Below are 13,580 nucleotides of genomic sequence, written 5' to 3'. Positions count from 1 at the left end.
TGATGTATGGATATCTTAATGTATTCCTGAATTCACTTTGCAAGATTTTTTTGCTGACAGTTTTTGCAACTGTATTCTTCGGAGAAACTGGTCTGTAGTTTTCCTTTGTCTTTGCTTGGTTTAAGTAATAGGATAATAGTGGCTTCATAGTATGACTTTAGTGATATTCTTTCCCTCTCTCAGTGGAACAAATTAAGAAGAATTAGTATTGAGATCTAAAAGTTTTTAGAATTCAGCAGTGACTATGTCTGATTCTTGGCTTTTCTAAGTACAAGTTTTACGTATGAGGTAATGTGTCTAGTTTCCTGATTTTACTGATTGCATTTTAGGATTCTATAAGAGAAAGCATCTCCCATGCCAATACTCAGTCCTTTACGATAGATCTTTTACCATTTTGGGCTTTAGTCTGTTTTGAGTAGTCCCTCCAGTGAGGGTTTGGACAGAGTCCAAGCTCATTCTCTTGTAGAGAGTCTGCCAATTCTTCTAATTTGATCAATTGAAGAAACAGTTCTTTCTCCACTTGTGTTCTGGACACTATTGCTTATTGAAGGTTGACTATAGATTTCCGGTGTTTCTCCTACTAATTTCTGACATGATCAGGCTATTTTCCTCCTTCTCTCCCTGCGTCTTTTGCCAGTATCCTGGGATGAGTGACATGAAGGCTTACTCAGGAGTCTTCGTTTGTCACCAATCTCTTTTTGTTGTTACATATTTGGTTTTCTCTTGTCTGCCAGGATTTTCTGGTCTGTATGCTATATACTCAGTTATCTTCCTCCATACACAAAACAAACCAAATATTTCACCATGGCATAGTCTCTCACTCATACGTAACCTCCACACATATGCCTTACGCTGTTGGTGGTTCTCAGGTCTCTAAATCCAACTTTCAGATACCAGATTCTTTGACCTGTCTGTGAGCTTTAGGAAATTCCTCTTCTTCATAGAAGTAAAAATTGCCTCTGTAATGTTTTTATGTGTTGTTCGTGCAAAATCACAGCTCTCACCTCAAAGACGGATAAAAGTGTATTCTGCAGTAAAATATTAATGCCTATTTAGGTTACCTAAATTTCCCATGCCAATATGGCAACATTGTTATGAAGTTTTTGTTATAAAAGAGAAAAGAAAATCAGAAATCAAAATACTTTTCAAATATATTTTTGAGTACATCAGGTAGGTGAGTTGTGTCAAATCAAAGGAATCTTTTTTTATCATACTAGAAAAATGGCTTGTTTACTTATCAGATTTGATTTACTAGCCAGCTTTGTGGCAATATAGTAAAGCCCCAGTCTTGCTCAAAGCAGGGGACAGGTGGTAGAGGGAATGGAAGGTGAGACAGTGACAGGATGAGGTCTCCACTGGCCAGAACGTTTTGCCCCAGTGCAAAGTTTCATGTGAGATCTAAGAGCACTGAACATGTCTTCTGTCTGGTATATATTTGGGGTCACAGGATTGGAGGAGGCAGGAATGAGGCTAATTCTCACGTTGAGATCAGGAGGCCTGACTAAGAGTGAGCCATAGATGGCTACATCCCCTCTCCTTAGTCCGATCCGGAATGCCACTCAAACTGGACTCTAGCACAGATCCATGCAGGCTCCATGATTGCTGCTTCAGTCTCTGTGAGCCCCTATGAGTCCTGCTTAGCTGATTTTTGTGGGCCATGTTCTCCTGGTGTCCTCGACTTGACTCATCTGGCTCCTACATCCTTCATCCTCCTCTTCCACCGGATTCACCAAGCTCCGCCTAAGGAAATCTCTGTTACTGACTTCAGAGGCTACCTGAAGACATCCGTAGCTTTTGGGCTGGTGGAAGCTAGGGGTCTGTTTGTACATTCCAAAATGACTTGACCACAGTTACAGGATGTTAGATCAGACACAGTGGTGAACAAGTAATGTCTATTAAGGGGGGGGGGGTAAAAGTAGCTTAATGTAATTTGGTCTTAGATTTGCAGTATTAGAACAATCATTGTTCTAAGCCATTCAATGGCTTTGTAGAAAGTTCAGTGTGAAGTGATATTTCTTTCCAGGAACTTTTACTCACAGCATCTTTGAGGTACAATATTCTCTTCTGCTTTTTATGTCACTACCTCTAAGCATTTCCTTTCTTCATCTAATTTCTTGACTTTTTCTTTCTGATTTCTTTAAATTGTGGAGCTTCATTCTTTGTTGGTCTGTTCTCTGGTTTAATTAATCCACTTCTCAGACTCCACAATTTTAGTATAAAATAACAGTATCAAAAATGATACCTAACCTCCCTGGATACTGTTAACTGGCCTGACGTGTTTATTGTCTCTCCTGCTATGGGCCTTAAGTTTCACATGAACCCAGTGAAGTACAAGATGGAGCTACAACTACCTTTTCAGTTTTCATCTTAAGCAGTGAGTGAAATATGTAAGCAAATTTTGCAAAATGCTGGGAGATATAGTTTTTATATTATAAAGGGAAGAAGGTAATGATGTCCTCATGATAAAGGGAGGGTGTACCTTGAATTCCAGAGTTCAGGTATGGCCCATTGTAAAAAGAAGCTGATGTCTGAGAAAGGGGCTCAAAATATTATTTTTCTAATGTATTAGAAAGTGGCTAGAATGTAGTCTACCCTACATAAATATTTGTTCAAATAAATAAGGAACATAAATAGACTTCAGTGAGGTTAGAGAGTAAACTATGAATGTGAAAAGAGGATCTCTCAAATGCCTGCAAAGACTGACAAAATTTGATGACTAGACAGGATACAAATGAGACAGACTACTGAACAGTAGCAGAAGAAACAGAAAAGGATATGCCATAGTCATCAAGTATTATAAACCTAAGGAATCTAAAGGGCAAAGCTTTTGTTTCCAGTGAGATAAAGAGAGATTCTAGGCTGTTATGAAGTCAAGTGGCACAATCTCATTTATGATTTAAGAAGAGACAGTGGATAAAACACACATGGAGTGGCAGAATGAGGTGCTCAAGAAATCTTCCCCTGCAAAAAAGCAGCAAGAACAGTGACAAAATTATATAATTGACTTTCACAGATCTCTGGAAATTAACTGAAAACTTGCAACAATCTCAGACTATTTAGAAGAAAAACTCCATGTATCACAATAAATCTATTCGTTTCTCTTGCATTTTAACTTTTATTATCTTGTCTACTTTTCTGTGTTACATACTCAGTTTGAAAACAACCAGTCTTGTAACTACTCAAATCATGAAATGCAGCACCCTGCAAATCACTGGAGAATGAAACAAAGCTTTCTTTACAAAGTCTCCAGAAGATGGTTGCTTTTGGACCTGTGTGTCCATCCTCAGGGCTTGTCTTCATTTAACTTGACACTCTTGACTTTGTGCAGGTAAAACTATTCTCGAGATAAGTGCTGGAAAGAAAATAAGTAGCTTTTGTTTTGGTTCACAGCTATTTTAACAGAGACACCAGCTGCAGTTAGGAAGAACTTGATGAAAAACTTAAAATGAAAAAAAACGTGAAACTGAGGTGATAATGGGGATGGGAGGGGCATTAAAACTTCACTTATATTTCTGAAAACCTAAAATGCCATGCAAAAAGGCAGATTAATTTCACATATTTTGAAAAAAAAAATGGCAAGATCCTTATCTTTCATTCAGTGTGGCCTTGGTTTTTGTATAAGCAGGAAGGGAAGGCCCAGACAGAGCTATGAATCACTAGGGAATGTTGAAGACCCTATCGCAGCCCCCACGTGATCTCTCACACACTTCTTTGGACTAAGAGACAACATTTCAGTGGATTGAAAGTGGAAAGAGTATAGCTTCGCAGATGTAGTCTTATAAAGACACAAAAAATAATAGTAAAAGTAGCAAATGTTAACACACATAATGATGGGTAGGGGTGTGAGTTTCTGATTTGTAGTTACCATATTATAATAGCTGAAATGTCAAGTTTTCAGCTAAAGAATTATGACTCACACAAGGAAACAGGGAAACCAGTTTCATATATAAACTAAACTGACCTTTACTCTGATATCACACTTTTTTAGAGAAGTTAAGATTCCTCACGCTTAAAAGCAAACAGAAAGTCATTATGTAGCTAAGACAACAATTGAGTAAACGATGTTCTGTCTTAAAATCTTCCTATTTCGTTTAAAAACAGTTATGTAAACCTAGAGCTGTGCGGTGTTCGTGATCTGAAGATGTAGAAAGATGCATGCTCATTGACTCAGTCTTTGTGAGTGAGGAGTGTGTAGAGCAAATTGTCAACAGAGCAAACATTTTTTTTACAACATAATTCTTTATTGATTCTTTGGGAATTTCACATTATGCACCCCAATCCTCCCAGTCCCTCTATATCCTCCCCTCACTGCTGCAGCATCTACCCACAGAAGAATCCCCCCTAAACAATTAAAAACAAAATAAAAAAATAAAAAAAATCCCCACCTCACTCTTCACTCCTTCTAACACCTCTTCATGCAGTATATTGTTTTGTCCAATTACCCCACTCATTGCAATGAGTCCTTGGTCTGTTTCCAGGTCTCTGGCACATTATCATCACTGGACCCTCACCGAAACTCCTCTCAGACATCCTGCAGTTGGTTATCTTTCTGCAGGACTTGTCCTTCATACACACCAGCAGGTCATAGACGGGACAGATATTAGAGTGGGCCAACCCAAGGCCCAGGATGTGGGTCTGGGTGCTAGCTGAGCCTGTTGGTCCAGGTCACTGGGACTACCCCCCCCTCCTGGCCAGGGGAAGAGCCAGCTCTCCTATTAGTATTAAATTGATGTTAATTCCAGTTAAATAATTCTGAGAAGGCTAAGGCAATAATCTCCTGGTCAATAATTAATGAAACGACTCACAATTCTGTCATAGACATGGAGTTAAAATTACATGCTAGAAAATAGTGATATAATAAAATAAAATTAGGAATCACAAAAACAGGGTAAAAACATTTAAAAGGAAAAAGAGATATTTCAAATATAAGACTCAGAGACCTATATACCCACATTTGGTAATTACCAAGGAGACAGAAGACTTTAAAATGGTGAAAATCAACTAGACCTAATATATATCTATGGCCCATGTCTGCCCAAAACAACAGAATTAAGATTTTTTTCAACTGCATATGAATCTTCTGTGACCCTCATGGCTAAGGGATTGACTGGAACAGAATAACAAGAAATGAAGAAATGCCAGAGAAGCTGGGATCTTTTGGGCTCTGGAAGAAATGCCTGGAAACTCTTCATGTTTAATTTATACATCAGGAAGAGAAGAGCTGGGCTAGCTAATCTCTGTAGGAGGTCTCTGTAGGTGAATAGACCATCATCTGTGAGGAGGAAGCTACCTACAGTGTCTGTATGCATTGATTTTAGCTAAATATCAAAGATTGTAAAAATCTTTACCCATCCTTACTCAGATGGTATTGACAATGTGAGACTGACCCAGGGAAAGATTGGCCATTCCAATGTGATAGGTCTTCCTGCTGTAGATCATTGTGAGAGAATAGGATTACTGTTGGAAAGGTGAATGCCCTGGAGTACATCTTAAATACCTTCATTTCCTTTCACTTACTTCACCTGTAAATTTGAATGACAGTGTGTTTAAATCAGAAAATCCTTCCAACCTTCCTACTTCACAGTAGATAATTCATCTCACCCTTAAACCCTTGAAACTGTAAGACTATAGTGTCAGTCACAGGGCAGAGAGAGATTAATAGTAGCCTAATAATTCATCCAAGGAAAAATCTACAGTGACTGAAAATAACACTTTCCACAAAATCCACATTCACAGATTCTTACAGGGGGACTGTGGAAAATTAGTTTGCATCCATCAGTTGTTAACACACTTCTGGAAGTGCCCATTATGAATGTGTTTCTGTTAACATGAAATTGAAAAACATACTGAACATGATTATTCCGTGTTTACCACTGTTCAGTATTTATTGGAATTTGGTTAATACCATAACAAATTAGAAGCGTCAAAAATGTAATATGCAGAAAATGGTACTTTAAAATTTTTCTAGTTCAATTGCACATAGCCGGGGCTATAGCAAGTTCTCTGGATTCCATAACAGGGAAGTAAGGGAGAATTTTTACTGTAATTGAGTTAGTTTCTTGATTAGGCTTAAGTAATTGCCTATAGTAAGTTCATTTGCTGCGTGTGAAAGATCTCAGAAATGTTTTATGCTATTGCATTTTATCCTATTTTGTATTTTCATCATTTCTTATTCTTGCATATATTATACCTATTTAGAGATAATAAATTTTAGAATTTATGTGTTTGTGTTGGGGGAGGATGAGAAAGGAGACAAATTACAAAGAACAATCTCTCAAATTATTAATGTTTTATGGAAAACATGTTTTTGCTCTTGCCAAGTGCCAGAAGTTTTTTTATTTTTTTTTTAAATTTAAGTGGTATTGTATACTGCATTACACAATACAGGCTGACTCCTGGTGAGTTCACTTCAAATCCATTTTGACAAGCTTTTAAAAGGAGTGCTGTCTACTTTCTCTTCTCATGTCTTCCCATCCATTCACTTTCCATCCCACCTTGTTTTATGCTGCTACAACTCTACAGAAATCATTAATTTTCATTCTCTATAGGTTGTCCCTGGTTGTCAGACCAAAAAGCCAATTTCACTAACATCACTTAAAAAAAAAAAAAAAAAAAACAAATCGGTTTTCTGCTTGTTTTGTTTCGAGTTTTCCTGATCTCAGTCTCTTGTCTTTCTTTTGTCCGAACATCATCTACAGTGATTAGAATCTATGCCCTCTCCTCTGACCCAGCTTAGCCACACTTAAAAAGGGAACATAGCATTTCTAATTAGATTCTGCTCTATGATTCGGGTTCCTCCTGCAGTTCCATGCTGCCATAAATACAGTGACCTTGTTCTCCTAATTATAGTCGATTGGCTCCTTTTTTGACACAAACTTCTGTGTTTTATTCTGGTGTGATGTTTCAGTCATCTACATATGCTGATCTTCGTGAACCTAACCTGTTTGCAGGACTTGACTTTGGCATGTGGAATCCTCCATCTGAAATATCTTCCCTGCATTTTGCTGTCTTAGAGAATAGTTACCACCATTGAACACCAGAAAGAGTAAAACTGACTTGTACATCTTTTCCAAGATCCTCCTCTTGACATTGGTAACTGTGACCTTGTTTTAGTACTACAAATTTTTATTTTTCCCCTCTTCTATGATGTACATTATTCATGGACATTTTGCATTGTTTACTTTTACTCTTAGATATCAATCTTTATTTTTAAAATTGTAATTTGAAAATATATTATTTTCAGATAATATATTGTGATTATGGTTTCCCCTCCCCAAACTCCTCCCAGATCCTTTCTACCTTCTCCTACTCACCTACGAAAATACACACCTTCTTTGGCTCTGTCTCATTAGAAAACGAACAGGCATCTAAAAATCTTACTTGGGAGTGTCTAACCTAACACGGGGCTGGACCCTGGAGACCACTGATTTTTCACCTATCAATTAGTAGCTATTGATTGCCTGTCTTATTTAGTCCACACATTGTTGAATCTTCATGGGTGCAGCTGCCTTGTCATGTTTAGAAGACCAGCAAGCAACCTGGTTCTCTGGTTCCTACAATAATGTCTGTCCTCTCCTGTGATTTTTTTTCTCTGAGCCTTAGGTGAGTAACCCAGACTCAGAAAAACAATTGTCTTACGTTCCCACTTTTTTAAGGGATCATACCTCAAAATCTTCAGATTTAAGTATAAACTTGAAGTAACTATAGGAACTATGAAACAGAAAGGGAGAAAAAGCTGTACTAGAACACAGGTGATATGGAAAGGAAACAGAAAAATGGGGGGCTTTAACTGTGGAGGAGAGGGGGAAAATACAGTGGGAGAAGGAGAAAGGACAGATAGTTAACACTTAAGAGTGTCTGAAAAACACATAGGGAACCTATCTTTTAAAAAAAGTAATTAAAATGTGTGTGTGTGTGTGTGTGTGTGTGTGTGTGTGTGTGTGTGTGTGTGTAAAACCTGCTTTTGAGTTGTTCATCAGGGAAATCCAAAAGACTTCAAATATAGAGAATTGCCATTGTACTTGGTTGCTTCACTGAATGTGAAATGAAGCCTCTACTTTTTGAAGATAGCCCACAGTGTGACACATTAACTTGGAGGTATCAAGCCGGACCTGAACTAGAAGTCTCCTTCCTAAGGACTAGCTCTCATAATATCCAAAGGTGCTATGCAAGCTGCCAATGAAGAAAAGAAATAAGAGCCTTCAAACACATCAGTGATCTCCTAGCAAGATTCAACCAATACTACTTTATTGGTATTTTTTATCTTGGTTGTAACCAACACCTGTCTAGTTAGACTTAAGGTCTTCTCAACAGGAGAGAATTCATTATTTGGACTGTAAACCTCACCAGCTACCCATGACTGGAAAGGAGAAACATTTAGATAGAGTCTTCAAATTAGAGAAGCAATCATAGCCAGGGTGAAGGCTGACGCAGGAACCCACTTAGGCTGTTCATTAAGAACACCCAGGACTTGAGAGGACAACACATGGATCCTAAAATGCAAAGATCAAGGTTTCTGCCAGCCAGCAAGTACCTTTTCTTACTTTGTGATATCCATAAATTTAATTAATCAAAATGCTGTACCATACACAAATAACACAATTTTACCCTGTTCTAATCCATAGACACAGCATGGAGTAACTTACAGACTGCTTTTGACAAACATGGTTCATACATAATATTATCTGTATAGTCTCATTTCTCTTTTACTCTATTCCTTTTTCTTCTATCTTATAGAAGATCAAATCATAATTAAACATTACAATTTGGATATAGAAGTTGAGAATGTTGTTAGATGTGTCAAATGTTTGTCATTGTCACTAATATATATCATTAATTTTTATATTTCTCTGTACATCCATCCACATCAGTATCCTCAAATCTATGCTCCCAAGCCACATTTCCTAGGCTCAGATGTCATATAGATAACTGTTTGACACTCAACATCAGATACTGCCTTGCTGGCTTTCCCCTTTCCTCAATGTGCATAGCCAGATCTCTTCTAGTGCATATATTATTCAGCAAGGACTATGAGGTCATAAACCATAAATCCATTTCCTTTCATTATTGTCCCTTTATACACCTATTTCCATCTTTGTGACTTCTCTTATACACTCAAAGCTCTGAGGCTCATCTTATTTTTCACCTCCCTGCTCATATTTGGCAGCTCCTGACAGCTACCAGATGCTGACAGTACCCTTTACACATTGCTTGTCATTAACTTGAGAGAGATCGTTATTCACATCTTTAGCTTGCACATTTGTGCCATCTCTCTCTTCTCCAACTTTGCCTCTCATACTAAGGGGAATAATTTTCTCTCGTTAATGCAAAACCTCTTTAATACTGTAATTTCTCTTCCCTAAAACATTTTAATTGGATGTTTGTAATATCTGAAATTTATGTCATTTGTGTAGTGAATAAGTGCTTTCGCATGACTGATGCATTATAAGAGGAAAATAAAATCTTAAATTTTGTTTTGTAATTTTTTATAATAACACATATAGGATAGGACCATGATAATAACATAATTTGAGAAGTTCACTCCAAAATAGAAATGCATGTCCTTTGTTTAAAAAAAAAAAAAAAGCACCACAATCTGAGAGAGCAGGAACAAAAATTAAATCAAGCACAGGACTTTTCTAAGAATGGGATCTTGTATTCTGCATGAGTTGCATGCTCAGGAACTTGACCCTGTGTATGTGTTTCAGACAGGTGTCAGAGGGGAACAATTGTATTGATTTATTTATATGTTGAAGTATCTATATAATATAGTATATGGGGAAGTTTCTGTCCTGCCAGAAACTTCCAAACACCTGGCAGCTGCTTCCCTATTACCACACACAAGCTGATGTTAATTATCAATGCTTGGCTGGTAGCTCAGGCTTATTACTAACTAGCTCTTACACTTAAATTAACCCATAATTAGTGTCTGTATTTAGCCATGTGGCTTGGTACCTTTTCTCTGTATGACATTCTCATCTTGCTTCCTCTGTGTCTGGCTGGTGATTCCTGATCCCACCTTTTCTCTTCCCAGCATTTTTAGTTGCCCTGGCTACAGTTCCTGCCTGGCTAGTGGCCAATTGACATTTTATTAAAACAATTTGAGTGACAAATCTATACAGTGTACAAGAGTATTATTTCACAGCAATAGGGTTAATAAATAGCACTTAAGAAACAGAATGGTATACAGAATAAAGTGGAATAAATATGCGAATTGATGCACTTTCACTGTGCTTTGACATAGAACATACAGTAAATGGAAATACATAGTTAATAATAATCTATATTTATTCTCAAGTCTATTATCCATTGTGGTACAATGTATGGGTTTAGTGTGAAGATTCAGAAATCAGGCTACTTGGGTTTTAAAAGCAGGCTTTGTCTACCACAGTAGGTGTGGGGCTTGGTAATATTTCTTTTACCACAGTAGGTGTGGGTCTTTGGTAATGTTTCTGTTTACTGGGCATCACTCTAAACACCATAAGAACGTTACAAAGAATCTAAGGTATAGCCTTGACATGTAAATTATTCTATCTCAAGTCCTTTAAAGAACACCTAGAGCAGTAAAAATTTTAAGCTTTCTTTAAAAGTCTGTGTATTAAAATTCTTTTATTGAAAAGTAATGCTTTCTTGTTTCAAAGCTATATGCATAGATTGTTCCTTTGTAAATTAATGCCTCTTATTAGATGGGAAATGTTTCTTTATATTGTTCATGTGGAATTACAAATTTTACAATGACATTAAGCCCCTGATGGTGGAAATAAATGATGTCCTTAATTTTTTAATTTAATTTTGAATATCTAAATTCTGTTTAATTGATGAATTTTGTTAATTGTGTTACAGTTCATAGGTTACATAATTTTAGAATCCAATTCATTTGAACCTTAGCATTTCAAGCAGGTATAAAGAAATTTAATGACCAAGTTTTTTGGAATTAATACAATATAGAAAATCAAGTTATTTGCTTTTGCTTTTTTATGTTATTAAGTATTAAGGCTATATATATATGAATATGGGTCACATTTATTTCTGATGGTGAAGAGTTTGTTTTCTTTATTTTAGAGAAAGATGGATTGCTTTGTAAGCTAAACAATTATTCTTGTGTGCAAACTACGAATCTCAGCCATCCTGAAATGAATCCAAAGTATTAGTTTAATCATCAAATTTAGAATATCAAATAATATGCCTGTACTATTGTCAGTGTTAACGCTAAATTTGTTCAACTAATTTACTTTAGATGGCTTTTAAGAAGTTATTTATAATGAACAATATAACCCTTCAAAAGAAATTCTAACCAAGCATGCCTTCTAAAGAGGAATGCACAAGTACTTCTAGGCATAACATCTGTGAGTTGTGAAGATTGCTTGGAAAGTGTGAGGTGACACTGTCACGATCACTCACTTCCTTACCACATCTTGTGCTCAGACTCTTTCCTCTCTTGCAGATTTCACTATTTAAATCTATGTCCAATTTCTTCTTTTCATATTAGACAGTATTACTGAAGTCTTCACTAACATCTACGTGACCAGTTTTGGCCCTGTCTCAGATACAGATATGGTGAGTTTGTTTGTTTGTTTGATTGTTTTTCAAATATCAAATATGTTTCTTAACCAATTGGAAACTGGTGGTAATTTAGAGTCAGTATGTATCATTATTGTCACAGAATTCTTTATATATTTCATGTCTGGACACATGAGAAAAAAATTTGAGGATGTTTTTCTGTTTTTTTTCTGTGGAACACATCTCCAGCTTGGATGTTTAATTGAGCTCATTATATACATCTTCTATTTTTCTTCCCTAAAGTACCTACCTAGATGTGATGTTGCATTCAATTACAATTTATGTAAAACAATTGTATTATTTGTGATGATTTTCTGGAATGAAGGCATTTGCTCAACTTCCATATGACTGATGAGTTTCATAGAGAGTTGCTTCTCACCAATTGCTGGTATTACATGCAGATGTCCTCATATCATAGAGGAAAGTGGTTGCCTTGTTGTACAGTCTGCACACACAAGAAGCACATGCAAACCAAGCCAAAGAAAACTACAGTGTTGAAATTACTGGATTTTGTTGAATTGATGCTACTTGTATTTCTTTAAATGAGATATATATGAGAGGGAAACTCGTGGGGCAAGATAAATTTTTAATAATGTGTAAAAATGTTAGTAATCATCCCTCTGTTTCTATGGCTAACTATGGTGCTCTGTAATAGAACATTTTCTTGAAATAATGTTTTTTCATTATTGCCATGTCATATTATGCCATATCTCCCAACTGATAGCTGCCTGGATTCCCCAGCCCCCAATGTGGACTTCTCTTGTCCCATGCTACCTCTCTGTCAACTAGGAGGCTCATAATCTCTTCCAGTCCTCAGGCATTCTCTACTGAAGACTCTAACACTTTAAGTTCCAGGGAATGAAAATCAGAAGGGATGGCTTTGTTGGTCTTGTGTCCAGTCCTCCCACCTTGTCAACTCTTCCCATTTTATTATGATCTCTCTGCCTTCTGGGAGTGAACGGAAGTACCACCTTTACAATGATTTGCTTTCTCTCCCATCACAAAGAGGCTTCTACATCAATTAATTTCTTCTATGACCAGAATGGTTGACAGGGTGACAGGTCATGAGGCTGAGGGAAGAGCTTCACTTTTGGACAAGATGTTGACACAAAAATGGTGCAGTCTTTCAAATTCTTTCAAAGTGACAATTGAATGGCTTCTTTTTCTACAATAGGAGAGAGACACAGGGACAATTTTGGAGCAACAAGAAAACATGCTGTAGAACCTAAGCTTCCTCTGTCCATCAATTACCTGTTTTAGTTTTTATTTTTTGATTTTTTTTCCTCTTCACTGTTAGGGATTGACTTCAGAGCTGTACTGCTCAACTACTGTGCCTGAGCTCCTGACCTGAAACATTGATCTGTCATGTTGTGTAGATCAATGAAAGTGGACAGGACCTTGAAATGATGTCACATACCTATGTAGTAGCAATACATAACCCAAATCTCATAGGCTGGTTGTAAAATGAGTTTGTATTAAAAATACTTCTTGTTCTAGTGAGGCTAGCTTTAGTAAATGTTTACAAATTTTAGATATGTAAATAAATATTTAAATTCTATGTAGAGAAAACAGGGAAAGGGAAAATTTTATGAAGCAGTATAATGAAAAGCCAGTAAAATAATATACGTATGATGTGTGTATAATGGTTATGCTTGGTATCATACTACTAGCTAAAATAGAAAGAAAAATTCTATGAAATGACTAGATATCAATAATTTTGCAATGCTTACACTTACTGTATTATGAATATAAGAAGTGATTTATTGTAATGAAAGTTTTGATTTTTTTAAAGGGGGTATTTTTCACCTAAAAATCTCACAAATGAAGAACATATATATTTATGATAAATTTCTAATAGTTTATGTTTTGTGTTTGGGGATTTTTAGGAAAAAATACTCAGGGTCAAAGGCGAGTGTGGTAGCGTACACATGTATTATCAGTGCTTCCAAAGTGGAAACAGGAGGGTCCCAAACTCAAGGCCATTCTGGGCCCCAGACAGTGTGAGTCTCTGTTTCTAAAGT

The 13,580-nt window shown here is 36.5% G+C and overlaps 1 protein-coding gene across 2 annotated transcripts in view; it reads left to right on the top strand.

Moving 5' to 3' along the window:
- Positions 1 to 13,580, top strand: part of Gabra2 (gamma-aminobutyric acid type A receptor subunit alpha2) — a 137,398-nt gene that overhangs the window by 49,103 nt on the left and 74,715 nt on the right. For both annotated transcript variants that reach the window (XM_059275087.1, XM_059275086.1), the window contains exon 3: positions 11,489 to 11,556. In XM_059275087.1, coding sequence (XP_059131070.1) covers positions 11,489 to 11,556 — 68 coding nt within the window. The remainder of the gene's footprint in view (positions 1 to 11,488; positions 11,557 to 13,580) is intronic.

Source organism: Peromyscus eremicus, chromosome 10, assembly GCF_949786415.1.
Source record: "Peromyscus eremicus chromosome 10, PerEre_H2_v1, whole genome shotgun sequence".
NCBI classification, from domain to species: domain Eukaryota; kingdom Metazoa; phylum Chordata; class Mammalia; order Rodentia; family Cricetidae; genus Peromyscus; species Peromyscus eremicus.
This window is presented reverse-complemented; position numbering and strand designations above follow the sequence as displayed.